Here is a 27,837-nt window from a genome sequence, read left to right as displayed (position 1 = left end):
TGTCAGGAGTAACTCCTGATGCAGAGCCAGAAGTAACCTCTGAGCACTGCTGAGTGTGGCTCCAAAACAAACAACCAAAAAAAGTATGTTATGTGGATAGGGAATTTATTCTTCTACTATGTCACTTTGGATAACAGAAGGGAATCTAAAGAAGCAGCTAACATTGCATTTTCTGTTAGCTTTTATTTAAGTAGAAGAAAATTTAATTTATAGTAATAAAAAGAATTAAGTTTGAATTCTGGTTTTTCCAGAACTTATTTCTGCTTATTTATCTGTCATTTTATTTATAAAATTAAATGATAATAATAAAATAATATATGATAAATAATAATAGGATGCCAATAAGATGATGTCAAAAGAGTCTATGTCAACAAGTGAACATCTTGATCCTGTAAATATTTGTCTGTTTTTAAACTACAATGCTATTTTAGTGACAGTTATAAATATAAAATTTTAAATCAGAATTATGCTAATTATAAAAATAATTTGTTTTTGTATTTTAGGCCATTCCCAGCAGTGCTCAGGACTTACTCTTGGTTCTGTGCTCAGGGACCACTTCTAGCTAGGCTCATGGGAATATATAAAGTTCCAAAGGACCAGAGAAATAGCACAGCGGTAGGGCATTTGCCTTGCAGGTAGTTGGTTCAGGATAAATGGTGGTTCGAATCCTAGCATCCCATATGGTCCCCCATGCCTGCCAGGAGTGAATTCTGAGAGCAGAGCCAGGAGTAACCCACGAATGCCACCAGATGTGACCCAAAAAAAAACCAGAATAAAAATAAAGTTCAAAGGATTAAATTTTGGTCAGTTGTGTACAAATCAAGTATGCTACCCATTGTATCATCCTTTGTTCCATGCAGTGTTGGGGATTGAATATAGACATATATTTTAAGCAATAACATTACGTACATAGTATTAAATTAGAGTTCTAGGAAAAATAATTTTCAGACTCTGAGAGATAGTACAAGAATCCAGGTGATTGCCTTGCACTAAGTTGTTCCTACTTCTATCCCCAGCATCCCATGTGGTTCTCATGTGGTTCCAGAGAGGAGTGATTCTGAAGCATAGAGCCAGGAATAAGCCCTAAGCAGCACTGGGTTTGATCCAAAAAAGAAAAAAGAAAGAAAATAGAATGTAATAGTCAGTCTCTGATATTAACTCAAATTTTTCTTTTTTTCTTTCAACTTAAATACAGGTATAAAGTGAGAGTGTAATGCCTTTTTGGTTTTTATTATTTTTATTGTAGTAGTAAAAATTTAATATAGAACCCTAGAGTAATTAAAATATCAGAATCTGTATTTTATAAATTTCATTTCATAATTATATTCTAAGATGGTAAACTAACGTTAACGTTTATCATTTTTGAGTTTGAGTTGAAATAAATTCTTTTGCTCCCACTTCCAAATAATTGTGACTTTTCTTGGTCCACAGTAAAATCGTCCACAGTAAAATAAATCGTGGTCCACAGTAAAATAATTTTTTCTGTTGATGTACTGTTAATGATATTTGTATGCTTCAAACTTTTCAAACTTTTATTGTAAAATTAGTATTAATTAGTTTCATGTATATTTACCCTGTAAAATACTAACTATATTTAAGTTGAGGCAATGATACTATCATTCTGTGTTGTGATTACTAAAAGTTGGATAGTAGACTTGGAATTGAGTTTTGAGGGGTTAAATAAATGCTTAGAGTTAAATAGATAATAAAAAATAAAAGTGAGGGGCCAGAGCAATAGCACAGCAGGTGTGGCATTTGCCTTGCACTCAGCTGATATGGGGTTCAATCGTAGATATCTCATTAAAAAGAAAAAAAGAAGCTGAGATTTGAACACAAATCTTCCTTTCTTAAGCAGCACACTGCCTTGTTATAAATTCTCTGAGCTAGAGAAATTTCAGTGTATGCCTGACTATAATAGATTACTGATTTTAGTCAAAGTAATTTAAACTCTAGAACTCAAAAGTTGAGCTAGTTCAACTTTTATAAGTTTAAAGACCCAACTGATTAATCCCAACTGATTAATTAATAAACAGCATATTGTACAGGATTACAAATGTACTTGAAATGTTAATTGTTAAGGAAGATAATGATCTGTTAAATAAAAAGAAAAAATTTTAGTCAATGTTACTTGTCAGTTTTCCCCCTTTTATTTAAATATTGTGATTACTAAATCATTCATGATTAAGTTTTCAGTTTTAGAATGTTCCTTCACCATGGACATTTCCCACCACCGATGTCCCTGGTTTGCCTCCAGCCCTCCCCGCTGCCTCTAGGTCAAGCATTTCACTCCCCTTTCTATTTCTTTCTGTCTCTCTCGCTCTTACTTTTTCTTTTTAGACACTGTAGTTTGTACTATTGTTAATGGAGGGGTACCATGCATATCACATTATCTCCATCCAGCATCCACTTCTTGTTCAGAATGATCGGTTGCAACTATCATGTCATACTGGTCCCTTCTCTGCTCTAACTGCACTCTTCCACTATTTGTAAGAATAAAAAAATTAACAGGATTTTTTTCTTACTGTAGTTTGAAAGTATTGTCTAATATGAGAAATTGTAAATAGTAAATCTTAAATTGTAATGTAATAACAATTTACAAATGTAACAATGTAAATTGTAAATAGTATAGAAAATACAATGCAGGGGCAGGAACAATAGAACAGTGGTGGGGCATTTGCCTTGCACACAGCTGACCGAGGACAGACCTCAGTTCAATCCCTGGCATCCCCCAAAGACAGAGGCAATTTCTGAGTGCATAGCCGGGAGTAACACCTGAGTGTCACCAGGTATGGCCCAAAAAACAAGAAACGAACAAAAAAAAGAGGAAAATACAATACAAAATATACTTTATAATATTAAATTATATAAAATGTTATACATTGTATACAAAAATTTTATACAAAATTTTACAGTCTAAAATATATTTATACAATATAAACTTTTATATAATAAAATATAAATAATATACATTCTATATAATAAAAATAATTTTCTCTTTGTTTTTCAGATTTGATGTGCCACCTGTTATTTTGTTTTCCATGGATGGATTTAGAGCTGAATATTTACAGACATGGGATATTCTAATGCCTAATATTAATAAATTGAGTAAGTTTTCACAGCTTAAGATATTTGGAGCCAGAACTAGAGCTCTAGTCTGTATCCTAGAGGTCTATAATCTAGAGTCTATAACCTATGTTTTCTTCAACGTGTTGAATGAATTATAGCCTAAGTTAGAGATATTCTCCACTTTAAGTTAACTTTTTACTGATGATGTGAGAAACTATCTACTTTGCGTTTTTCATGTATTGCTATCAAGTTCTCTCAGTACCACATGTTGAAGAGGCTTTCCTAGCTCCACTGTCTGCACGCAGCTCCTCTGTCATAGAAATGTCTTTAAATCTAACGGGATGTCTATGGAGTCTCAACTCTTTTTGATTGGTTGTTTCAGTACCACAGTTTTTTTTTTTTTAGTTTTTTTTTTTTTTGGGGGGGGTCACACCCGTCAGCGCTCAGGGGTTACTCCTGGCTCCACACTCAGAAATCGCTCCTGGCAGGCTCGGGGATATGGGATGCCGGGATTCGAACCCCGTCCTTCTGCATGCAAGGCAAACGTCTTACCTCCATACTCTCTCTCCGGCCCCACCACACAGTTTTGATTATAATAATTTTAAAGTATAATTTATAATGAGGAAATTCATTGAGACTGTCTTCTTTATTTCCAAATTTCTTTTATTCAAGACATGAATCCATACACAATTTTAGCAACATTTAAGTCCTTGACTTATATCATTGATATTTTTCTGAAGATAGGATAGAATCCATAGAAGGCTTTAGATGTGATAGTTATTCTATAATGTTAACTCTTCAGTCCATGAACATGGAACATTTTTCTATTCTTCTGGTGCACTCTCTATTTCTTTAACTAGTGGCTTCAGTTTTTGATGTATGTCTTTCTTATCTTTTGTTAAATTGATGCCTGGATAGTTGATGGTTTTAGAATTTATTTTAAATGGAGTTATCTTTTAATTTTACTTGAGGAGAGGCATTTGGATCACTGGCAGTGATACTCAGGGTTTAATTCTGACTTTGTGCTCAGAGATCACACCTGGCAGTGCTTGAGGGGCTAAGTAATGTCAACTGAATGTAAGACAAGCAATTTAGCCTCTGAACTATATCTCTGTCCTTGAGGCTGTCGTATTTATTTAGTTATGTCTCTTATGATTCATTATTTGCATATAAATACAGTTGTTATTTGTTACATGGTTTTGTTGCCTGCTATTTTATTATGTTGAGTCATTGCTTCTGATAGTGTGTAGTGGACTTTTTTGATTTTTATATGTATTATCATGTCATCTACAAAGAGTGATTAACTTTTTTCCCAACTTGGATACCTATGTTATCTTTCCTTGCATGGTTGCTATGATATGAATTCCATATCTATATTAAACAATAATAGAGAAAGTGTACATTAATTTTGTTTGTTTTTAGATTTTGGACCAGCTGTGCTCAGGGTTTACTTCTGGTTCTGTGTTCAGGAATCACTCCTGGTGGGGTTCAGGGTACCATATATGTTGCCAAGGATTAAACCTGGGTTGTATGCATTCCAGATAGTACCTTACTATCTTACTATAATATCTTTCTGGCCTTGAGAAAGTGTACATTCTTAAATTGTGCCTAATATCAAAGGAACGGCTTTCAGTTTTCACCACTGAGTATGATGTCAGCTATGGATTTGTTGTAAAGGCTATTGCTATCTTGAGATATGTACTTTTAGTACTAGTTTTCTGTGTGTATTTTTTTTTTTAGTTTATTGTCTTTGTTTTTTGTCTCACCTAGTGATGCTTAAGGAATACTCCTACCTTTGTTAGTCAGGAGCACTCAGCTAAGTTCAGGTATTATTCCTACTGCTGTGCTCAGGGATCACTCTTGGTAGACTCAGTGTCCAATATGGGATGACAGTGATTGAAATCTGATCACCCAGATGCAAGGTAAGTGCTTACCTGCTGTACTATCACTCCAACCCCTTAGGTATTTTTTTATCATGAATATATGAGAAATCTTGTCAAAAATTTTATCTGAAGAAATATACATGATACAATTATTTTGTTGCTAAAGCATGTTGCATTAATTTATTTATAAATATTAACTATCCTTGAGTTTCTATAATAAAGCCCACTTGATTATGGCAGATGGTTCAGTTTTTTTTTTTTTTTTTGGGTCACACCCGGCAGTGCTCAGGGGTTATTCCTGGCTCCAGGCTCAGAAATTGCTCCTGGCAGGCACGGGGGACCATATGGGATGCTGGGATTCGAACCGATGACCTCCTGCATGAAAGGCAAACGCCTTACCTCCATGCTATCTCTCCAGCCCCAGATGGTTCAGTTTTTATATGATTGGATCTGGTTAATTAAAATCTTGTTAAGGATCTTTGTATTGATGTCTGTCAGGGATATTGGTCTGTAAGTGCTTTCATGCAATATCTTTGCTTTTAGTATTAGGGTATGTTGGCTTCTTAAAAACTAGTAGGAAAAATTCTTGTTTGATACTTTGGAAGATGTTGAGTAGTATTAGTAGTAAGACTTCTTTAAAGATTTGTTAGAATTAGTAAACCCATATGGGTTCAGGCTCTAGATTTTTGAGTTTTAATAAGAAATTTCTTATGATCTTTTGTAATTTATTTTCTTACATCTATATGATTTGTATTTTTTCCTGTAGTTTTTTTTCTTGTGTGTAGCTCAATGTTTGTCAATATTATTTATTCTTTTGAAAAACCAAAATCTGATTTCATTTACTACTTATTTCTTCTTGATTTTTATGCCACTGATATTATGTTTACATTTTTTGAGACCATTGTGAATTACAAGTTTTTCACATTTGTATTTCAGACACTTAGTGACTGTTAATTAGGGCCATTTCCACCACCAGTGTTGACCTCCCTCCACCCTAGTTTCCTGCATGCATCCCATACCTCCCTTGCTCCCAGGACTACCAGTGTAACAGATCCATTTTGTGTTTAGCTTGTTATAGTTTGGGTCTCTTGATTCTATTGTCATTGCTTTTGGGATGAGTATTTAGATATGACTTCTATTTTTCCCCCACTCAATACTCCTGAGAGTGCTTGACCCCCTGGGCCCAATTCACTTATTTTTTTCTTTTCTCAATTTGTAGAAAGACATAGAAATATGAGACAGATTGAAATGACTCAAGTTCTATTGTTCTATGAAAAAGGCAGGAGTCTCTATCTAGAATATGAGTAAAATAAAAAAAAAGAAAAGAAAGAAAAAAGTGGGGAGAGAGGCAGATGTGGCTTTTTTTTTACATAGGCATAGCAAATGGCTTATAGCTTATATTAAAAGTTTATCTAATATGTTGAGTGCAAAGATATTTTCCAATCAGCTGTCATCTAGTTTTAGCCTGTTTCTTTTGCTATATAAAAACTTTTGTTTGATATAGTTCCATTTACTTAAGCTTAATGCTAAAATTCTTGCTATTGGCATCCCATCATCAAAGACATTTTTGAAGTTTAAGTCTTGGAGTGTTTTGTCTATGAACTTTATGGAGTTGGATCTGATTTCAAGGTCTTTAATCCACTTTGAATTGACTTTTGTATAAGAAGTGAGAAATAGATCAATATTTATCCAATTGTTACATCACCATTTGTTGAAAAGACTGTTCTTGTTCCATTTCAATTCCTTGGCTTTTTGTTAAAGATTATTTAACCATATACTTGGGGATAAGTCTCTGGATATTCTATTATAACCATTGGTTTGAGATTCTGTCTTTGTTCCAATACCGTGGTATTGGTTTTGATTACTATGGCTTTGTAGTAAAGCTTCAAGTTAGATAAAGTGATGCCTCCCAGTTTCTTGTTTATTAAAATAGATTTAACTATCCTAAGTCTTTTTGTGATTCCACACAAACTTTATAATTGATTGTTTTAAGTCCTTGAAGAATGAATTTTTGCATCCATGTTCATTAATAAAATTGACCTATAGTTTTCTTTTCTTTTCTTTTTTATTTGGTGGTATCTTTGTCAGCTTTGGGAATGAGCATGATATTCAATTCATAAAAGGAATTAGGAAGGATTCCTGTATTTTCCATGCTTTGAAAGAGCCTAAGGATTAATGGTATTAACTCTTTCCTGCACTTTTATTTGGGGGGAGTTTCTTAATTATTTTTTTAATTTCTTGAATTGTTATTGGCCTGTTTAGGCTTTCTACTTCTTCCTTATTAAGTATTGGTAGGTGATATTTTAATATGTCCATTTCTTCTAGATTCTTTAGCTTAAGTGAGCAGAGTTATTCATAATAGGACCTTATGGTGTCTTGGGTTTCTTAGGGTTCTGTTGTAATCTCTCCCCTGTCATTTCTGATTTGGTTTATTTGAGTATTCTCCTTTTTTCCTTATGAGTCTTGCCAGGAGCTTGTATATCTTGTCAATTCTTTCAAAAAATCATCTCTCTTCTCAATTTTTTGTATGGTTTTCTTTATTTCTATGTTGTTGGTTTCTGTTCTGGTTTTTATTATTTCTTTCCTTCTGCTTTTTTTCAAGTTTTTTTTTGCTGTTGATTTTCTAGAAAGTTAAGGTGTCCCTTTAGGTTGTTGATTTTGTCATTTTCTTCTTTCCTAACATAGGCCTATATTGCTATAAATTTGCCCCTAATTACTGCTTTTGCTGTGTCCCATAGATTTTTTGCAATTTGTTTATTCATTTTTCTCAAGGAATCATTTTATTTCTTCTTTGATTTTCTCTATTATCTAGCTGTTGTAGAGCATTATGTTATATAGTCCTTAGGTGTTATACTTTCTCCACTTCTTTTTACAATCAATCTTGATTTCTGTGGCATTGTGATTTGATAGGGTGCTTGGTATAATTCTTTTTTTTTTTTTTTTTTTTTTTTTTTGGTTTTTTTGGGTCACACCCGGCGGTGCTCAGGGGTTACTCCTGGCTGTCTGCTCAGAAATAGCTCCTGGCAGGCACGGGGGACCATATGGGACACCGGGATTCAAACCAACCACCTTTGGTCCTGAATTGGCTGCTTGCAAGGCAAACACCGCTGTGCTATCTCTCCGGGCCCAAGTATAATTCTTATATTTGTGACTTTATGTAGGTTGGTATTGTGTCCTAAAATGTGGTCTACGCTAGACAAGGTTCCATGCACACTTGAGAAGAATATATATTCTTTGTTAAGGGAATAGAAGGTTCTCTATAAATCCATTAGTTCTAGTGCTTCTTCTTTCTCATTTAGGGCTCTTATATCTTTGCTAGTGTTCTGCTTAGTTGATCTATCTAGTGGTGATAATTGTATGTTGAAATCTCCAATTACTGTCACATTTCCTTCTGTATGTTTCTCTGGGTTTGTTAGCAAATCCCTTACATATTTTGCTGGCTCTACATTTGGTGCATAAATGTTGATCAGCATTAGTACTTCTTGGTCTAATGTTCTCCTAATCAATAATAGTGTTTATCTTTTTCTCTGAGTACTTTCTTGAGGTTGAATGCAATTTGCTCTGATATAAGTATGGCTGTACTAGCCTCCCCTTCCCCCGGTAGCTTGTATAATTATTTTTTATTCCTTTATTCTGAGTCAGTGTCTATCCTGAACTTGTAACTGTGTTTCCTGCAGGCAGCAGATATCTGGGTCTTGTTTCCTGATACAACCCTCCACTCTATGACTTTTGATGGGAAGATTTAGTTCACTAACATTTAAGAAAATTATTTACAGAGAGGGTTGCTGTGCCATTTTATGTGTAGGGTTGTTATTACAACTGGGGAGTTGGATTGTAAAATTGATCTCTGTGTAGCTCATGTAGAGTAGGTTTGGTTAGTGCAAATATTGTGAGTTCCTTTTTGTCTGAGAATGTTTTTAAACCCTCCATCCTATGAATATGAGAGATTTTCTGGGTAGTGGACTCTAGGTTGAAAGTTTCTTTCACTCAAAAGTTTAAATATGTCATTTCATTCTTCCAGAATTGTTTCAAATGGAAGGCCTGGTTTGATTCATGTTATTTCCTTTATACTTGATGTTTTTTTCTCCCTTACTGCTTTAAGGAATTTATCGTTCTTCCCTTTCCTTATGGTTTTTTATTGGGGGGGGGGGAATTTTGATTACCATATGTTTTGGTGCTGTTCTGTTAGGGTCTATTTTGTTTGGCATTCTTTTTGCCTCTTGAATTTGTAGTGCAGCCTCTTTCCATAGAGTGTAAAAGTTCTCTTATATTATCACCATCACTAGTTGTTCTTCGCCTTTCCCTTTTTTACTTCCCTTTTGATATTCCTATAAGGTGTAACATGTTTCTTTTGTCTTTGTTCATTTAGTACCTAACATATTTTTCTAATGTTTTGTCTCTTGTTTTCTTATTGACTTCTTTGTCATTGCTGGCTTGTAGTTTTTTTTTCAAGTTCCTCTATGTGATTCTCCACCTGTGTAATACTGCTATTAAGCTTGTTAATATGTTTTTCATTTCTTTTAGTTCCATTTGTATGGATTCTCTTCTGTCAGAGTTGTTCTTTGAATTGGTTGAATTGTTAATCTATAAATCTCTTAATTTCTCAGGCTAGTGATTCCTTGATTTCTATTGCTCAGGCATTCATTGCTGATTTTAAGTCCACATTTATGGGGCTCATGCTTTTTGGTGAACTTGGATACTTGCTTATATTTCTCTCGATATTCCCAGCTGTTAGTGTCTTCTTTAGTTTACCCATATTTCTTTGCATTTGGTGGTTTTTAATGTTGAATTTTCATTTATTCATATTGAATAAAGTGGCCTACTGAACTGATTGTATTGGAAGTAAGCAAAGGTATATCCAATTTTGAGTTTATTTTTCTAGACACATGAGGTTATCTAAGTATAATAGAGGTATTGAAAACTACTTCATTGGGGCCGGAGAGATAGCATTGAGGTAAGGCATTTACCTTTCATGCAGAAGGTCATCAGTTCGAATCCCGGCGTCCCATATGGTCCCCCGTGCATGCCAGGAGCAATTTCTGAGCACAGAGCCAGGAAAAACCCCTGAGAACTGCCGGGTGTGACCCAAAAACCACAAAAAAAAAAAAAAAAAAAAAAAGAAAACTACTTCATTGTTTTTGTTGTTCTGTTTTTGAGCTGTGGATTATAAAAGGGAAAAAATGTTAGATCCATATTGTCTAAACCTAAATCTGCTCTGTTTGGGGCTTGAGGAAATCAGATGGAATACTGTAGATCAAACCCAGGTTGACATCATGTAGACAAACGCCCTACCCACTGTATCTCCAGCCCCTTATACTTAATTTTGAAAAGTTGCTTAGAACAATATCTATTTTCATGATTTTATAGACACTCAAATTGTGCCTGAGAATGTAATGTATTCTAAATAATGTTCCATGTGCATTTGAAAAGAATGTATTTTCTTGACTGGTAGAGGGTGTTTCGGTCCCTCCATACAGTAGTTATGTGAGTTTTAGTTTGATACTACAGAGGAGCTCACAAAACTGTTCATTTTATGCTATCTTAGCTCTTCAAGTTGTGTATAATTTTTTTTATATACTATTGAATGCAATTTGCTAGTTTTGTATCTAAGATTGTCAGGAATATTGACAGATAGTTTTCATTAATTTTACTGTTTTTATATTAGATAGGTTAATTCTGGTTTTATAAAAATAAATTGGAAAGCTTCACTCTTCTGTGTATTTGTTTGTTTGGTGGGTTGGGGGGAAGAGATTTGAGATTGGCTTTATTTAAAAACATTATTTTTGGTTTTGGGGCCACACACCCAATGGCACTAAGGGTGGTTCTATGCTCAGAAATAACTCCTGAAAGCCTGAGAGGACCATATGTGATGCCAGGGATTAAACCTAGTTCAGCAGGTGTGCAAGGCCTATCCACTGTGCTATTGCGCCAACCCCTATTTTTTTGTTTTATAATTTATTATTAGAGTTGTTTGAGTTCTTTTTTTTTTTTTAAATATTTATCATGAATTTTATTTGCTTTAGTTACACAGGGCTTTTAACATTTGTTTTGTTTAGTATCATAGTTTAATGACTATAAAAATGTTAAAAACTCTCCATCTTGGGGCCGGGCGGTGGCGCTAAAGGTAAGGTGCCTGCCTTGCCTGCGCTAGCCTTGGACGGACCAAGGTTCGATCCCCCGGTGTCCCATATGGTCCCCCAAGCCAGGAGCAACTTCTGAGCACATAGCCAGGAGTAACCCCTGAGCATTACTGGGTGTGGCCCAAAAATAAAAAACAAAAACAAAAACAAAAACTCTCCATCTAAAAATGAAAATATTATTACAGTATGGAGCAAATATCATTTTGTTAAACCCATATTTGCAAGGGTCACTCCTGAAGATGATATGTAATGATGAGAATCAAACCACACAAGGCAACACAAGCTTCTTAATTCAGGTCCTGAAAATTTTTTTCCATTTGCATATCCTGACTTTATTGTCATTCTTTTTTTATTTAAACAACTTTATTACATACATGATTGTGTTTGGGTTTCAGTCATGTAAAGAACACCATCCATCACCAGTGCAACATTCCCATCACCAATGTCCCAAATCTCCCTCCTCCCCAACCAACCCCCGCCTGTACTCTAGACAGGCTTTCTGTTTCCCTCGTACATTCTCATTATTAGGATAGTTCAAAACGTAGTTATTTCTCTAACTAAACTCATCCCTGTTTGTGATGAGATTCATGAGGTGAGCTGGAACTTCCAGCTCTTATCTCTTTTGTGACTGAAAGTTGTTATTGCAAGAATGTCTTTCATTTTTCTTAAAATCCATAGATGAGTGAGACCATTCTGCATCTTTCTCTCTCTCTCTGACTTATTTCACTCAGCATAATAGATTCCATGTACATCCATGTATAGGAAAATTTCATGACTTCATCTCTCCTGACAGCTGCATAATATTCCATTGTGTATATGTACTACACTTTCTTTAGCTATTCATCTGTGGAAGGGTATCTTGGCTGTTTCCAGAGTCTTGCTATGGTAAATAGTGCTGCAATGAATATAGGTGTAAGGAAGGGATTTTTGTATTGTATTTTTTGTGTTCCTAGGGCATATTCCTAGGAGTGATATAGCCGGGTCATATGGGAGCTTGATTTCCAGTTTTAGGAGGAATCTCCATATTGCTTTCCATAAAGGTTGAACTAGATGGCATTCCCACCAGCAGTGGATAAGAGTTCCTTTCTCACCACATCCCCACCAACACTGCTTGTTCTCATTCTTTGTGTTCTGTGCCAATCTCTGGGGTGTGAGGTGGTACCTCATAGTTGTTTTGATCTCCCTGATGAATAGTGATGTGGAGCATTTTTTTTTATGTGTCTTTGACCATTTGTATTTCTTTTTCGTCAAAGTGTCTGTCCATTTTTTCTCCCCATTATTTGATGGGATTAGATGTTTTTTTCTTGTAAAGTTCTGTCAGTGCCTTGTATATTTTGGAGATTACCCTCTTGTCTGATGGGTATTGGGTGAATAATTTCTCCCACTCAGTGGAGGGCTCTTGTATCCTATTTCTTTTGAGGTGCAGAAGCTTCTCAGTTTAATATATTCCCATCTGTTATTCTCTGCTTGGAGAGTGCAGTTTCCTCCTTGAATATGCCTGTAGTCTCAATGTCCTGGAGTGTTTTGCCTACGTGTTGTTCTATATATCTTATGGTTTCAGGTCTGATATCGAGGTCTTTCATCCATTTGAATTTAATCTTCATACATGATGTTAGCTGGGGGTCTAAGTTCAATTTTTTGCAAGTGGCTAGCCAGTTGTGCCAACACCGCTTGTTGAAGAGGCTTTCTTTGCTCTATTTAGGATTTCTTGCTCCTTTATCAAAAATTAGTTGATTGTATGTCTGGGGAACATTCTCTGAGTAGTCAAGCGTATTCCACTGATCTGAGGGCCTGTCTTTATTCCAATACCAGGCTGTTTTGATAACTATTACTTTGTAGTACAGTTAAAATTGGGGAAAATAATTCCTCCCATATTCTTTTTACCAACGATTGCTTTAGCTATTCTAGGGTGTTTATTGTTCCAAACGAATTTCAAAAGTGCCTGATCCACTTCTTTGAAGAATGTCATGGGTATCTTTAGAGGGATCACATTAAATCTGTACAATGCTTTGGGGAGTATTGCCATTTTGATGATGTTAATCCTGCCAAACTATGAGCAGGGTATGTGCTTCCGTTTCTGTGTGTCCTCTCTTATTTCTTGGAGCAGAGTTTTATAGTTTTCTTTGTATAGGTCCTTCACATATTTAGTCAAGTTGATTCCAAGATATTTGAGTTTGTGTGGCACTATCGTGAATGGAGTTGTTTTCTTAATGTCCATTTCTCCCTTATTACTATTGGTGTATAGAAAGGCCATTGATTTTTGTGTGTTAATTTTGTAGCCTGCCACCTTGCTATATGAGTCTATTGTTTCTAGAAGCTTTTTGGTAGAGTCTTTAGGGTTTTCTAAGTAGAATATCATGTCATCTGCAAACAGTGAGGGCTTGACTTCTTCCTTTCCTATGTGGATTCCCTTGATATCTTTTTCTTGCCTAATCGCTATAGTGAGTACTTCCAGTGCTATGTTGAATAGGAGTGGTGAGAGAGGACAGCCTTGTCTTGTGCCAGAATTTAGAGGAAAGGCTTTTTAGTTTTTCTCCATTGAGGACAATATTTGCCTCTGGCTTGTGGTAGATGGCCTTAACTATATTGAGAACGGTTCCTTCCATTCCCATCTTGCTGAGAGTTTTGATCAAGAATGGGTGTTGGACCTTATCAAGTACTTTCTCTGTGTCTATTGATATGATCATGTGATTTCTATTATTTTTGTTGTTGACGTTGTGTATTATGTTGATAGATTTATGGATATTAAACCGAACTTGCATTCCTGGGATGAAAACTACTTGGTCAATGTGGATGATCTTCTTAATGAGGCATTGAATCCTATTTGCCAGGATTTTGTTGAGGATCTTTGCATCTGCATTCATCAGCGATATTGGTCTGTAATTTTCTTTTTTGGTAGCATCTCTGTCTGGTTTAGATATCAAGGTGATGTTTGCTTCATAAAAGCTATTTGGAAGTGTTCCTTTTTTTTCAATTTCTCAAAATAGTCTTGTAAGGATTGGTAGAAGTTCCTCTTGAAAGGTTTGAAAGAATTCATTAGTAAATCCATCTGGGCCTGGACTTTTGTTTTTGGGCAGACATTTGATTACTGTCTTAATTTACTCAATAGTGATGGGTGTGTTTAGGTATGCTACATCTTCTTCATTCAACCGTGGAAGATTATAAGAGTCCAAAAATTTATCCATTTCTTCCATTTCATAAGATTTGCATAGAGTTTCTCAAGTAGTTTCTGATTACCCTTTGGATCTTTACCATATCAGTAGTGATCTCTCCTTTTTCATTCCTAATACGAGTTATCAAGTTTCTCTCTCTCTCTTTTTTTGTTAGTTTTGCCAGTGTTCTATCAATCTTGTTTATTTTTTTAAAGAATCAACTTCTGCTTTCATTGATCTTTTGGATTGTTTTTCGGGTTTCCACTTCATTGATTTCTGCTCTCAGCTTTGTTATTTCCATCTGTCTCCCTATTTTTGGATCCTTTTGTTCAGTACTTTCTAATTCTATGAGCTGCATCATTAAGCTATTCAGGTATGCCCCTTCTTCTTTCCTGATGTGTGCTTGCAAAGCTATAAATTTTCCTCTCAGTACTGCTTTTGCTGTGTCCCATAGGTTCTGATAGTTTGTGTCTCCATTATTATTTGTTTTTAGGAAGGTTTTGATTTTCTCTTTGATTTCTTCGCAGACCCACTGGTTATTCAGTATTAGACTGCTTAACTTCAAGGTATTAAAGGTTTTCTTCTGTGCCCCTTTGTGGTTCACATATAATTTCAGGGCCTTGTGGTCAGCAAACATAGACTGCAAAATTTCTATCCTCTTAATATTATGGAGGTATGTTTATGTGCTAGCGTGTAGTCTATCCTGGAGAATGTCCCATGTACATTAGAGAAGAATGTGTATTCGGTCTTCTGGGGATGGAGTGTCCTGTATATATATATATATATAAACATAAAACATATATATATATATATATATATATATATATATATATATATATATATACTAGGCCTCTTTCTTCCATTCCTCTTTTCAGGTCTAGTATATTCTTGTTGGGTTTAAGTCTGGTTGACCTGATTGACAATGCCGTGTTGAGGTCTCCCACAATTATTGTGTTGTTATTGATATTATTTTTTAGATTTGTCAACAATTTTATTAAATATTTTGCTGGCCCCTCATTCAGTGCATATATGTTTAGGAGAGTGATTTCTTCATGCTGTACATATCTCTTGATTAATACAAAATGTCCATCTTTGTCCCTTACAACTTTCCTATGTATAAAGTTTGCATCATCTGATATTAGTATGGCCACTCCAGCTTTTTTATGGGTGTTGTTTGCTTGGATGATTTTCCTCCAGCCTTTTATTTTGAGTCTATGTTTGTTCTGACTATTCAGGTGCATTTCTTGTAGGCAGCAGAAGGTTGGATTGAGTTTTTTGATCCATTTAGCCACTCTGTGTCTCCTAACTGGTGCATTTAGTCCATTGACATTGAGAGAAAGAATTGTCCTGGGAGTTAGTGCCATATTTATATCGAAGTTTGGTGTATCTGTTCGTCAGTCTTTTCTCAAAGTAGGCCGTTCAGTTTTTCTTTTAAGAATGGTTTTGAGTCTGTAAAGTTTCTGAGCTGTTGTTTGTCTGTAAAACCATGTATTGTTCCTTCAAATCTGAAAGTGAGTTTTGCTGGGTGCAGTATTCTAGGCGAAGCATTTATTTCATTGAATTTTGTCACTATGTCCCTCCACTGCCTTCTGGCCTTGAGTGTTTCAGGTGACAGGTCTGCAGTAAATCTCAAGGATGTTCCCTTGAATGTAATTTCTCTTTCTGATCTTGCTGTTTTCAGAATTCTGTCTCTATCTATGGGATTCGTCATTGTGACTAGGATGTGTCTTGGGGTGTTTTTTCTGGGGTCTCTTTTAGTTGGTACTCTTCGGGCAAGCAGGATTTGATCGCATGTATTCTTTAGCTCTGGTAGTTTTTATTTAATGATGTTCTTGACTGTTGATTCTTCCTGGAGATTTTCTTTCTGGGTCTCTGGGACTCCAATGGTTCTTAAGTTGTTTCTGTTGAGCTTATCATAGACTTTTATTTTCATCTGTTCCCATTCTTTGAGTAATTTTTCCATTGTTTGATCATTTGCTTTAAAGCTTTTTTCCAATCTCTTCTGCTGTGTGGAATTGTTATTCATCTCATCTTCCAGTGTACTAATTCTATACTCAGCTGCTGTTAACCCATGGGAAAGCTCAACCATTTTTTTCTTCAATTCATCTACTGAGTTTTTCAGACCTGTTATTTGACCTGAAATTCAGACTGGAGTTTTCTGATTTTTTTTTGGGGGGGGGGGGGCACACACCCGGCAGAGCTCAACGGTTACTCCTGGCTGTCTGCTCAGAAATATCTCCTGGCAGGCACGGGGGACCATATGGGACCCTGGGATTCGAACCAACCACCTTTGGTCCTGGATCGGCTGCTTGCAAGGCAAATGCCGCTGTGCTATCTCTGGGCCCTGAGTTTTCTGATTTCTATCTTCTTATTCTCTTGATTCTTATTAGTGCTCTCTTCTATACTTTCTTTGAGTTCTTTGAACATCTTCCATATTGCGACTCTAAACTCCTTATCTGAGAGACTGACTAGTTGTTTGGTCATGTTCAAGTCATCAGAGTTGCCATCGTCATTCTCTATGTCTGGGGCTGGCCTGTGTTGGTTCCCCATTGTCACACTTGTATTGTGGGTTTTTCTACGTGTTGTGGTTTTATTGATTGGCTAAATGATGTGCGTGACCGGAATCGAAGTGGAGCAGCCGTGCTCCTTTGGCTCCACCCTTTTTGGGCTTGTAAACTCACCTCCAGGGAAGGCTCCAGAAAAGGTGAGCTGTCCACAATTAGCCACACACAGGATGAAATCAGGCCTAAATTGGAGCACAGCACAGAAGACAGCTATATAGGGGTGCTGGCATCTGAGTTCCAGCAAAGTTCAGCGACTTCCCCTTTCTTGGCATGTAAGCTCACCTCCAGGGAAGGCTCCAGGGTAGTCAGCCGTCTGCAGATGAGCCACACACAGGATGAAATCAGACCAAAAATGGAGCATAGCACAGAAGACAGGCAGATAGGGGTGCTGGCATCTGAGTTCCAGCAGAGTTCAGTGGCTTCCCCTTTCTGGGCTTGTAAAGTCAGCCATTTCTTATTCACTCACTCACTCACTGGGTAGCTTCTGAATGCAGTTTTTTGGGGGTTCGCTTCCCAGAGCTCTAAGAAGAGCTTCAAGGATTCAGAAAAGACAGAAAAGCACAGGACATGGCTCCCTTCAGGTCCTCAGTTTCCTCAGAAGAAGCACAGCAGGGCAGAGTCTCTGCAGGTGAAGCAATCAGCACTTCACCTGGCATTCCCCACAGTCAGACATTTCTTACTCGCTCGCTGGGTAGATTCAGAATGCAGTTTTTGGGGGTTCGCTTTCCAGGGCTCTGGGGAGAGCTTCAAGGATTCAGAAAAGGCAGAGAAGCACAGGACAGGGCTCCCTTCAGGTCCTCAGTTTCCTCAGAAGAAGCACAGCAGGGCGGAGACTCCACCGGTGAAGCAATCTGCACTTCATTTGGCAGTCCCCACAGTCAACCATTTCTTACTCACTCACTCGCTTCTGGGTAGCTTCAGAATGCAGTTTTCTTGGGGTTCGCTTCCCAAGGCTCTGAGGAGAGCTTCAAGGATTCAGAAAAGACAAAGAAGCACAGGACAGGGCTCCCTTCAGGTCCTCAGTTTCTTCAGAAGTAATAATTATAACTTCTTTTATTATACTTTACAACTCCTAATTATAATCATAAATTATTTTTTAATATAATTTTTATTTTGATCATAGTGGCTTACATATTGTTGTCAATAATATTTTAGGTACATATTTACATAAAATCAGGGGGATTCCCATCACCAATTTGTTTTCCCTACACCTCCGTTTTCATCCTACCTCCCATATCCTCTTCCCTCATCCCTGGGACTGCTAGAATATGTGGTCCCCTCTGTACCTAGCCTACTACTTAATAGTCTTGCACCTGTTTGGCCTTGGTGCCTCCCTTATTTCCCCCTCTAACTGGGAGGCAGGACTAGCTCGTTCAAGTTACATGGTTTTGTTTGAAGAAGAGAATAGTAATAAACGGGTAAAAGTCTAATACGCTGAAAATGGGTGGAATCCTTCTAGTAGCTCTCATCATCGTTTTGAGAGACGAAGGAGAAAAAGAAGGTGCAACACTCCACCAGTACAAAAAGAAGTGTCAAATATCCAGTGAGGACTCCAACAATAACGATAAGCACCACAAAAAAGAAGCCATGGTCTTGAGATAAGAAAAATGGCAGAGCACATAAAGAAAGAAAAGAAAATAAGAAAAAAAATAAGTATAAATGAGGGCAACAACTTCAATAACCACACCAAAACAAAGAAATCCACCCAAAATAGATAGGTTAATAATAATAATAATAATAGAAGATAAAAATAATATATAAAAATAAACAATGTTTTGTGCTTTTTGCTTTTCATTCCCTCCTGCCCTGGTACAGTAAATATTGGGGTCATTCGAAAAGGAATTCAGTTGGCCTAAGAAATATGGGGTTTCTCCACCCTTAGAGTATATTGTCATGGGATTAACTATAGACTCTGTTCAGGATCATTTACTCTCCTGGTGGTGCTTTTGTGGTGTTTGGAAGACTTCTGCGCCATCCTGGGTGATAAAATTAGACCTCTGTATCTAGAGATCTCAGTATCTGCACAGGTCCAGGAGTGGGACTTATGATGATGTCAGTCTTTGTGATTCTAGAGGTTCTGTTCCCTCAGTGTCATTTTAATCCATCTTCTGTGGTTGGTGGTCTTGGTCTTTGCACTTAACCTAGGATGACACCTAGGATAGCATCTTTCTTTGTGCAGAAGCTTCATTCCATTGCAATTGCCTCTGCCAGACCTTTGGAACTGGGGATCATGGTTATTGTGCAGGTCGTAGTTCAAACCCTAGACTAGGGCTTTTTTATTGGTCCCAAGATATATACAGTCTGGTCATGGTTCTAGCACCCAGTCATCTGTAAATCGCGATCTTGGATTTTGGACCTACCAAAGGGTGACAAGTCTTCTGATTTTGTCTTATCATTAGCTGGTAAGGTAGGATAACCTGCTCTTAGATCAAGTTGTTCCCATTTTCCTCATTGTCAGGATATCATATTAGAGCTGGCACTTGTTGGTGACCCAGCAGTATTAAGGCTGTCCTAGATGGGATTTGTTTCTTGCAGCTGTTGTGAAGAACAGTGCCGTTTCTATGTCTGGGATCCAGGGTTCAAGGTTGGACGAATGGTGTCTAATCACCTGAGGTCTAAGTTGAGTCCACGTGACATATTTTCAAGGTAGGAGATACCCCTGTATTGTAAACAACTATGAGTTTCTATCCCTAGTAGATAAGAGCTCTTTTTTAATATGTAAGATTTCCCCTTTTTTTAGTGTGCCTTTGCAAGGAGAAATGGTTCTACATTATATTGTCGGTGTATTTGGGGGTGGACAGAGAGGAAAACAGAAACAAGTCATACACCCGAAAAAGATAAAAATAGGAATAAAAATTCTTTTAATTATAAGTTTAATTATTTTAACATAACATGACTTTTCAAAAATGTTAAATAAGTTATTCCTGATTTAGTACCAAACTATTTATTCATGCATTTACTTAAAAAGAAAAAGTTGTGTAATCTTTCATTATTTTTTTTTTTTAATTTTATTTAAACACCTTGATTACATACATGATTGTGTTTGGGTTTCAGTCATGTAAAGAACGCCACCCATCACCAGTGCAACATTCCCACCACCAATGTCCCAAGTCTCCCTCCTCCCCACCTAACCCCTGCCTGTACTTTAAACAGGCTCTCCATTTCCCTCATACATTCTCATTATTAGGAAAGTTCAGAATGTAGTCATTTCTCTAGTTAAACTCATCACTCTTTGTGGTGAGCTTCCTGTGGTGAGCTGGAACTTCTAGCTCTTTTCTCTTTTGTGTCTAAAAATTATTATTGCAAGAATGTCTTTCATTTTTCTTAAAACCCATAGATGACTGAGACCATTCTGTGTTTTTCTCTCTCTCTCTGGCTAATTTCACTCAGCATAATAGATTCCGTGTACATCCATGTATAGGAAAATTTCATGACTTCATCTCTCCTGACAGCAGCATAATATTCCATTGTGTATATGTACCACAGTTTCTTTAGCCATTCATCTGTTGAAGGGCATCTTGGTTGTTTCCAGAGTCTTGCTATGGTAAATAGTGCTGCAATGAATATGGGTGTAAGGAAGGGGTTTTTGTACTGTATTTTTGTGTTCTTAGGGTATATTCCTAGGAGTGGTATAGCTGGATCATATGGGAGCTCGATTTCCAGTTTTTGGAGGAATCTCCATATCACTTTCCATAAAGGTTGAACTAGACGGCATTCCCACCAGCAGTGGATAAGAGTTCCTTTCTTTCCACATCCCCGCCAACACTGTTTATTCTCATTCTTTGTGATGTGTGCCATTCTCTGTGGTGTGAGGTGGTATCTCATCGTTGTTTTGATTTGCATCTCCCTGATGATTAGTGATGTGGAGCACTTTTTCATGTGTCTTTTGGCCATTTGTATTTCTTTTTTGTCAAAGTGTTCATTTCTTCTCCCCATTTTTTGATGGGATTAGATGTTTTTTTCTTGTAAAGTTCTGTCAGTGCCTTGTATATTATGGAGATTAGCCCCTTATCTGATGGGTATTGGGTGAATAGTTTCTCCCACTCAGTGGGTGGCTCTTGTATCCTGGGCACTATTTCCTTTGAGGTGCAGAAGCTTCTCAGTTTAATATATTCCCATCTGTTAATCTCTGCTTTCACTTGCTTGGAGAGTGCAGTTTCCTCCTTGAAGATGCCCGTAATGTCCTGGAGTGTCTTGCCTATGTGCTGTTCTATATATCTTATGGTTTTGGGGCTGATATCGAGGTCTTTAATCCATTTGGATTTTACCTTCGTACATGATGATAGCTGGGGGGTCTAAGTTCAATTTTTTGCAAGCAGCTATCCAATTGTGCCAACACCACTTGTTGAAGAGGCTTTCCCTGCTCCATTTAGGGTTTCCTGCTCCTTTATCAAAAATTAGTTGATTGTATGTCTGGGGAACAATTACTGAGTATTCAAGCCTATTCCACTGATCTGAGGGCCTGTCCTTATTCCAATACCATGCTGTTTTGATAACTATTGCTTTGTAGTACAGTTTAAAGTTGGGGAAAGTAATTCCTCCCATATTCTTTTTCCCAATGATTGCTTTAGCTATTCGAGGGTGTTTATTTTTCCAAATGAATTTCAAAAGTGTCTGATCCACTTCTTTGAAGAATGTCATGGGTATCTTTAGAGGGATAGCATTAAATCTGTATAATGCCTTGGGGATTATTGCCATTTTGATGATGTTAATCCTGCCAATCCACGAGCAGGGTATGCATTTCCATTTCCGCGTGTCCTCTCTTATTTCTTGGAGCAGAGTTTTATAGTTTTCTCTGTATAGGTCCTTCACATTTTTAGTCAAGTTGATTCCAAGATATTTGAGTTTGTGTGGCACTATTGTGAATGGGGTTGTTTTCTTAATGTCCATTTCTTCCTTATTACTGTTGGTGTATAGAAAGGCCATTGATTTTTGTGTGTTAATTTTGTAGCCTGCCACCTTGCTATATGAGTCTATTGTTTCTAGAAGCTTTTTGGTAGAGTCTTTAGGGTTTTCTAAGTAGAGTATCATGTCATCTGCAAACAGTGAGAGCTTGACTTCTTCCTTTCCTATCTGGATTCCCTTGATATCTTTTTCTTGCCTAATCGCTATAGCAAGTACTTTCAGTGCTATGTTGAATAGGAGTGGTGAGAGAGGACAGCCTTGTCTTGTGCCAGAATTTAGAGGGAAGGCTTTTAGTTTTTCTCCGTTGAGGATAATATTTGCCGTTGGCTTGTGGTAGATGGCTTCAACTAGATTGAGAAAGGTTCCTTCCATTCCCATCTTGCTGAGAGTTTTGATCAAGAATGGGTGTTGGACCTTATCAAATGCTTTCTCTGCATCTATTGATATGATCATGTGGTTTTTATTTTTCTTGTTATTGATGTTGTGTATGATGTTGATAGATTTACGGATGTTAAACCAGCCTTGCATTCCTGGGATGAAACCTACTTGATCGTAGTGGATGATCTTGTTAATGAGGCATTGAATCCTATTTGCCAGGATTTTGTTGAGGATCTTTGCATCTGCATTCATCAGCGATATCGGTCTGTAATTTTCTTTTTTTGTAGCATCTCTGTCTGGTTTAGGTATCAAGGTGATGTTGGCTTCATAAAAGCTATTTGGAAGTGTTTCCGTTTGTTCAATTTCATGAAAGAGTCTTGCCAGGATTGGTAGTAGTTCCTCTTGGAAAGTTTGAAAGAATTCATTAGTGAATCCATCTGGGCCTGGGCTTTTGTTTTTCGGCAGACCTTTGATTACCATTCTAATTTCATCAATGGTGATGGGGTTGTTTAGATATGCTACATCCTCTTCCTTCAACCGTGGAAGATTATAAGAGTCCAAGAATTTATCCATTTCTTCCAGGTTCTCATTTTTAGTGGCGTAGAGTTTCTCAAAGTAGTTTCTGATTACCCTCTGAATCTCTCTCATATCAGTAGTGATCTCTCCTTTTTCATTCCTAATACGAGTTATCAAGTTTCTCTCTGTCTCTTTCTTTGTTAGGTTTGCCAGTGGTCTATCAATCTTGTTTATTTTTTCAAAGAACCAACTTCTGCTTTCGTTGATCTTTCGGATTGTTTTTTGAGTTTCCACTTCATTGATTTCTGCTCTCAGCTTTGTTATTTCCTTCTGTCTTCCTATTTTTGGTTCCTTTTGTTGAGCATTTTCTAGTTCTATTAGCTGTGTCATTAGGCTACTCAGGTAAGCTCCTTCTTCCTTCCTGATGTGTGCTTGCAAAGCTATAAATTTTCCTCTCAGTACTGCTTTTGCTGTGTCCCATAAGTTCTGATAGTTTGTGTCTTGATTGTCATTTGTTTCTAGGAACCTTTTGATTTCCTCCTTGATTTCATCTCGGACCCACTGGTTATTGAGTATGAGACTGTTTAACTTCCAGGTGTTAATGTTTTTTTTCTGAGTCCCTTTGGAATTCACAAATAATTTCAGAGCCTTGTGGTCAGCAAAGGCAGTCTGCAAAATTTCTATCCTCTTGATATTATGGAGGTATGTTTTATGTGCCAGCATGTAGTCTATCCTGGAGAATGTCCCATGTACATTGGAGAAGAATGTGTATCTAGGTTTCTGGGGGTGGAGTGTCCTATATATATCCACTAAGCCTCTTTCTTTCAATTCTCTCCTCAGGTCTAGTATATTCTTGTTGGGTTTCAGTCTGGTTGACCTATCCAGTGTTGACAAAGCCGTGTTGAGGTCCCCCACAATTATTGTGTTGTTATTGATATTATTTTTCAGATTTGTCAACAGTTGTATTAAATATTTTGCTGGCCCCTCATTCGGTGCATATATGTTTAGGAGAGTTATTTCTTCCTGCTCTACATACCCCTTCATTAATATAAAATGTCCATCTTTGTCCCTTACAACCTTCCTGAGTATAAAGTTTGCATTATCTGATATTAGTATGGCCACTCCAGCTTTTTTATGGGTGTTGTTTGCTTCGATAATTTTTCTCCAGCCTTTTATTTTGAGTCTATGTTTGTTCTGACTATTCGGGTGCGTTTCTTGTAGGCAGCAGAAGGTTGGATTGAGTTTTTTGATCCATTTAGCCACTTTGTGTCTCTTGACTGGTGCATTTAGTCCATTGACATTGAGAGAAAGAATTGTCCTGGGATTTAATTCCATCTTTATATCGAAATTTGGTGTGTCTCTTGGTTAGTCTTGTCTTAAATTAGGTCTTTCAGTTTTTCTCTTAAGACTGGTTTGGAGTCTGTAAAGTTTCTGAGCTGCTTTTTGTCTGTGAAACCATGTATTCTTCCGTCAAATCGGAAAGTGAGTTTTGCTGGGTATAGTATTCTGGGTGAAGCATTCATTTCATTCAGTCTTGTCACAATATCCCACCACTGCTTTCTGGCATTGAGTGTTTCTGGTGACAGGTCTGCTGTAAATCTCAAGGACGCTTGCTTGAACGTAATTTCCCCTTTTGATCTTGCTGTTTTCAGAATTCTGTCTCTATCTTTGGGATTTGTCATTGTGACTAGGATGTGTCTTGGGGTGTTTTTTCTGGGGTCTCTTTTGGTTGGTACTCTTCGAGCATGTAGGATTTGATCACCTATATTCTTTAGCTCTGGAAGTTTCTCTTTAATGATGTTCTTGACCATTGATTCTTCCTGGGAATTTTCTTCCTGGGTCTCTGGGACTCCAATGATTCTTAAGTTGTTTCTGTTGATCTTATCATAGACTTCTATTTTCATCTGTTCCCATTCTTTGACTAATTTTTCCGTTGTCTGTTCATTTGCTTTAAGGTTTTTGTCCAGTCTCTCCTGCTGTATGGAATTGTTATGTATCTCATCTTCCACAGCACCAAGTCTATTCTCAGCTTCTGATACCCTGTCCCAGAGCTTATCCATTTTGTCATTCACTTCGTTTACTGACTTTTTCAGGCCTGTTAATTGATATGTTATTTCAGCTTGGAGTTTTGTGATTTCTGTCTTCATATTTTCTTGGTTCTTATTAGTGTTCTGTTCAACTCGATTCATGGTTTCTTTGAGTTCTTTGAACATATTCCATATTGCTTGTCTAAAGTCCTTATCTGAGAGGTTGATTAGTTGGTTGGCCATTATCTGGTCATCAGAATTGTCCTCTTCATTCTCTATGTCTGATGCTGGCCTGCGTTGTTTCCCCATTGTCACACTTGTATTTTGGGTTTTTCTACGTGTTGTGGTGGTATTCATTGGCTTTATGATGTAGGCAGCACACTTCTCTGGCTCCGCCCTTTCTGGATGGGCTGACTTGTCTCTAAGGGAGGGGAGTCCTCCGTGGGTGAAGCCTCACACTGGATCAAATCTTAGGCCCAAGCATTCAACGGAGAAACAGTCCGAAGAGGAATGCTTGCTTCTGTGTTATAGCTCAGTTCTTAGTGTGATTTTTTCTTCTTGTTATGATGGTGTTCTTTTCTTAGAAAGAGCGCACGGCCGCGTAGCGAAGCGGATCAGCCGTTCTCTGCTGGAGCCTCTTTTGCCCCACTCCCAAGAGTTTCACGCAAGAGGACAGTAGAGAAACATTTACAAGGAGCACTCACAGTTGGGCTCCACTGGGCGGGTGCAGATTCGTGGCTTTTCCCTGTCTGATGTCTCCAACAGGGCAGCTGGCTTCTGCGAAAGCCCGCTGGTTTTCACGTTCTGGAGACCCGCCCTGGAAATGGCATCTGGGAGAGCAGATTTCTGGAGCGTCTTTTGCCCCACTCCCAAGAGTTTCACGCAAGAGGACAGTAGAGAAACATTTACAAGGAGCACTCACAGTTGGGCTCCACTGGGCGGGTGCAGATTCGTGGCTTTTCCCTGTCTGATGTCTCCAACAGGGCAGCTGGCTTCTGCGAAAGCCCGCTGGTTTTCACGTTCTGGAGACCCGCCCTGGAAATGGCGTCTGGGAGAGCAGATTTCTGGAGCGTCCTTTGCCCCACTCCCAAGAGTTTCACGCAAGAGGACAGTAGAGAAACATTTACAAGGAGCACTCACAGTTGGGCTCCACTGGGCGGGTGCAGATTCGTGGCTTTTCCCTGTCTGATGTCCCCAACAGGGCAGCTGGCTTCTGTGAAAGCTCGCCGGTTTTCACGTTCTGGAGACCCGCCAGCGGTGGCCTGGGGCGACCTTCGGTCCTGCTGCCTCCTCGCCTCTCCGTCTGCTCCGGCTCCCGTAATCTTTCATTATAACTTATGGGTCAAACCCTAGAGCAGTCCTCGAACTTAAATATATCAGAATCATTTAGCATATTTGTAAAAATACATTTATTTTTAAAAATGTGAGCCACCTTTTCTCTTTTTGACACTAACCCTCCATCAGCGTTTTATTGCTATTTTTCCTGGAAGATTATGAAAGAGGAACTTTCTGGATCATATTATAAGCACAGAACTGGAGTCTGGGAAAGAAACCAAGTCTTATGGTTATTTGAGAAAACATTCATTATTTTCCGTTGTAAAGTTGGTTATTTTTCTTTTCTTTCTTTTTCTTTTGGTTTTTGGGCAACACCTGGTGATACTCCTGATATGTGCTCAGAAATCGCTCTTGGCTAGGGAGACCATATGGGACTCCAGGGATCAAACCCAGATCCGTCCTGAGTAAACCGCTGCAAGGCAAATGCCCTATCGCTGCACTATTGCTCTGGTCCCAAGTTGGTTACTTTCTGAACAACCATCATCTTTACTTTTTGCTTTTACAGAAACAGAATCTATATAGTAAGATTTTCTTTCAGAATTAGAATTGACAGGACATTTTAGCTGTACTCAGTGCTGCTGAGAAAATGGCTGAAAGCTAGTGTTTTTGATCTCTGTAAATAGTGACTTTACAGTTTGAGAATAATACTAAGACTGAAGGAAAATTGTGTGCCGGACTTGTGGGAAACAAATTACAGCAAGCTTTGCAGATCAGACAGGAACTGTACCGCAAGTAATTAGCACAAAAATTAGCACATTTTGTAAACAGCTACATGATGCGTTACCATGACTCCTATCAGTTACGTAATTTTCCTATATCCCCGTGTGCCTTATAGCAATTGTAGGTGCAGGCAACCAAGAATTCTTGATGCCTAATGCCTTCTTTTGTGGGTACAGGCAGCTAAGGACTCCTGAGCTTGGTGCCCTCCCTGAGTTAGCATCGAGAGACCTTGCCTGCCTGTACCCACAAAGTACACTCAGGGAAATGGAAAAATTGCCAATGTGGGTGGGCTTATGCTGTCCACAATTCAAAGTCCTTTTTTAGTTACATTGATAGTTTGCTTGTTTTAGAAAATAATTTAAATGAAAGAGCTATAACCTGAGATGCAAGTGTTACATAGAAATTCTTATTGTAATAAAACCCAAGTCAGAAAGAGGAAGTAGTGAATTAAATAAAGCTGGTATATGATTTAGAACAGGGGTCTCAAACTCAATTTACCTGGGGGCCGCAGGAGGCAAAGTCAGGGTGAGGCAGGGCTGCATAAGGGATTTCGCTTACCGAATATTCGTAATAAAAAATCACATTAGTAAGAAAAAAAATCGCAAAAAAACGCATTAAACATTTGCATACCTGGGACGGAACTGCTCGGGGTATGCGAATGTTTAATGCGATTTTTTCTTACTAATGCGATTTTTATTGCGATTATTCAGTAAGTGAATAATCGCGAATACTGCGATATTTGAAGGCTGGCTGCAGGCCACAAAATGTTGTATGGAGGGCCACAAATGGCCTGCGGGCCGCGAGTTTGAGACCCCTGATTTAGAATATTTTTATCTTAGATGTTAACAAGCTGTGGTCCATGTGCCTATTCTAGCTCACTCTACTTTGCTATGATTTATTATATTCTAGTCATTGTTTTAAATTCTTAAATTGTTGGAGAAAATTTATTCTATGACATGTAAATTATTTGAAATTTAAACTGCAACATTCATAAAAATTGTAGAGCATGTTTATATTTTTATGTTTTATATATGGATGTTTTTGGTCATTGATAGCAGAGTTGAGCTGTTGTAATGCAGATAGCATATGGAATTGAAAAACTTAGCATATTTGTTATTTCATTTTATGTAAAAGTTTGCAGATCTTTCATT

General features: G+C 37.6%; 1 protein-coding gene across 1 annotated transcript in view; it reads left to right on the top strand.

Moving 5' to 3' along the window:
• Positions 1-27,837, top strand: part of ENPP3 (ectonucleotide pyrophosphatase/phosphodiesterase 3) — a 158,503-nt gene that overhangs the window by 25,377 nt on the left and 105,289 nt on the right. The window contains exon 6 of the mRNA XM_049785172.1: positions 3,008-3,105. Within this exon, the coding sequence (XP_049641129.1) occupies positions 3,008-3,105 (98 nt within the window). The remainder of the gene's footprint in view (positions 1-3,007; positions 3,106-27,837) is intronic.

This window comes from Suncus etruscus, chromosome 12 (genome assembly GCF_024139225.1).
Source record: "Suncus etruscus isolate mSunEtr1 chromosome 12, mSunEtr1.pri.cur, whole genome shotgun sequence".
Classification (NCBI taxonomy): Eukaryota; Metazoa; Chordata; class Mammalia; order Eulipotyphla; family Soricidae; genus Suncus; species Suncus etruscus.
This window is presented reverse-complemented; position numbering and strand designations above follow the sequence as displayed.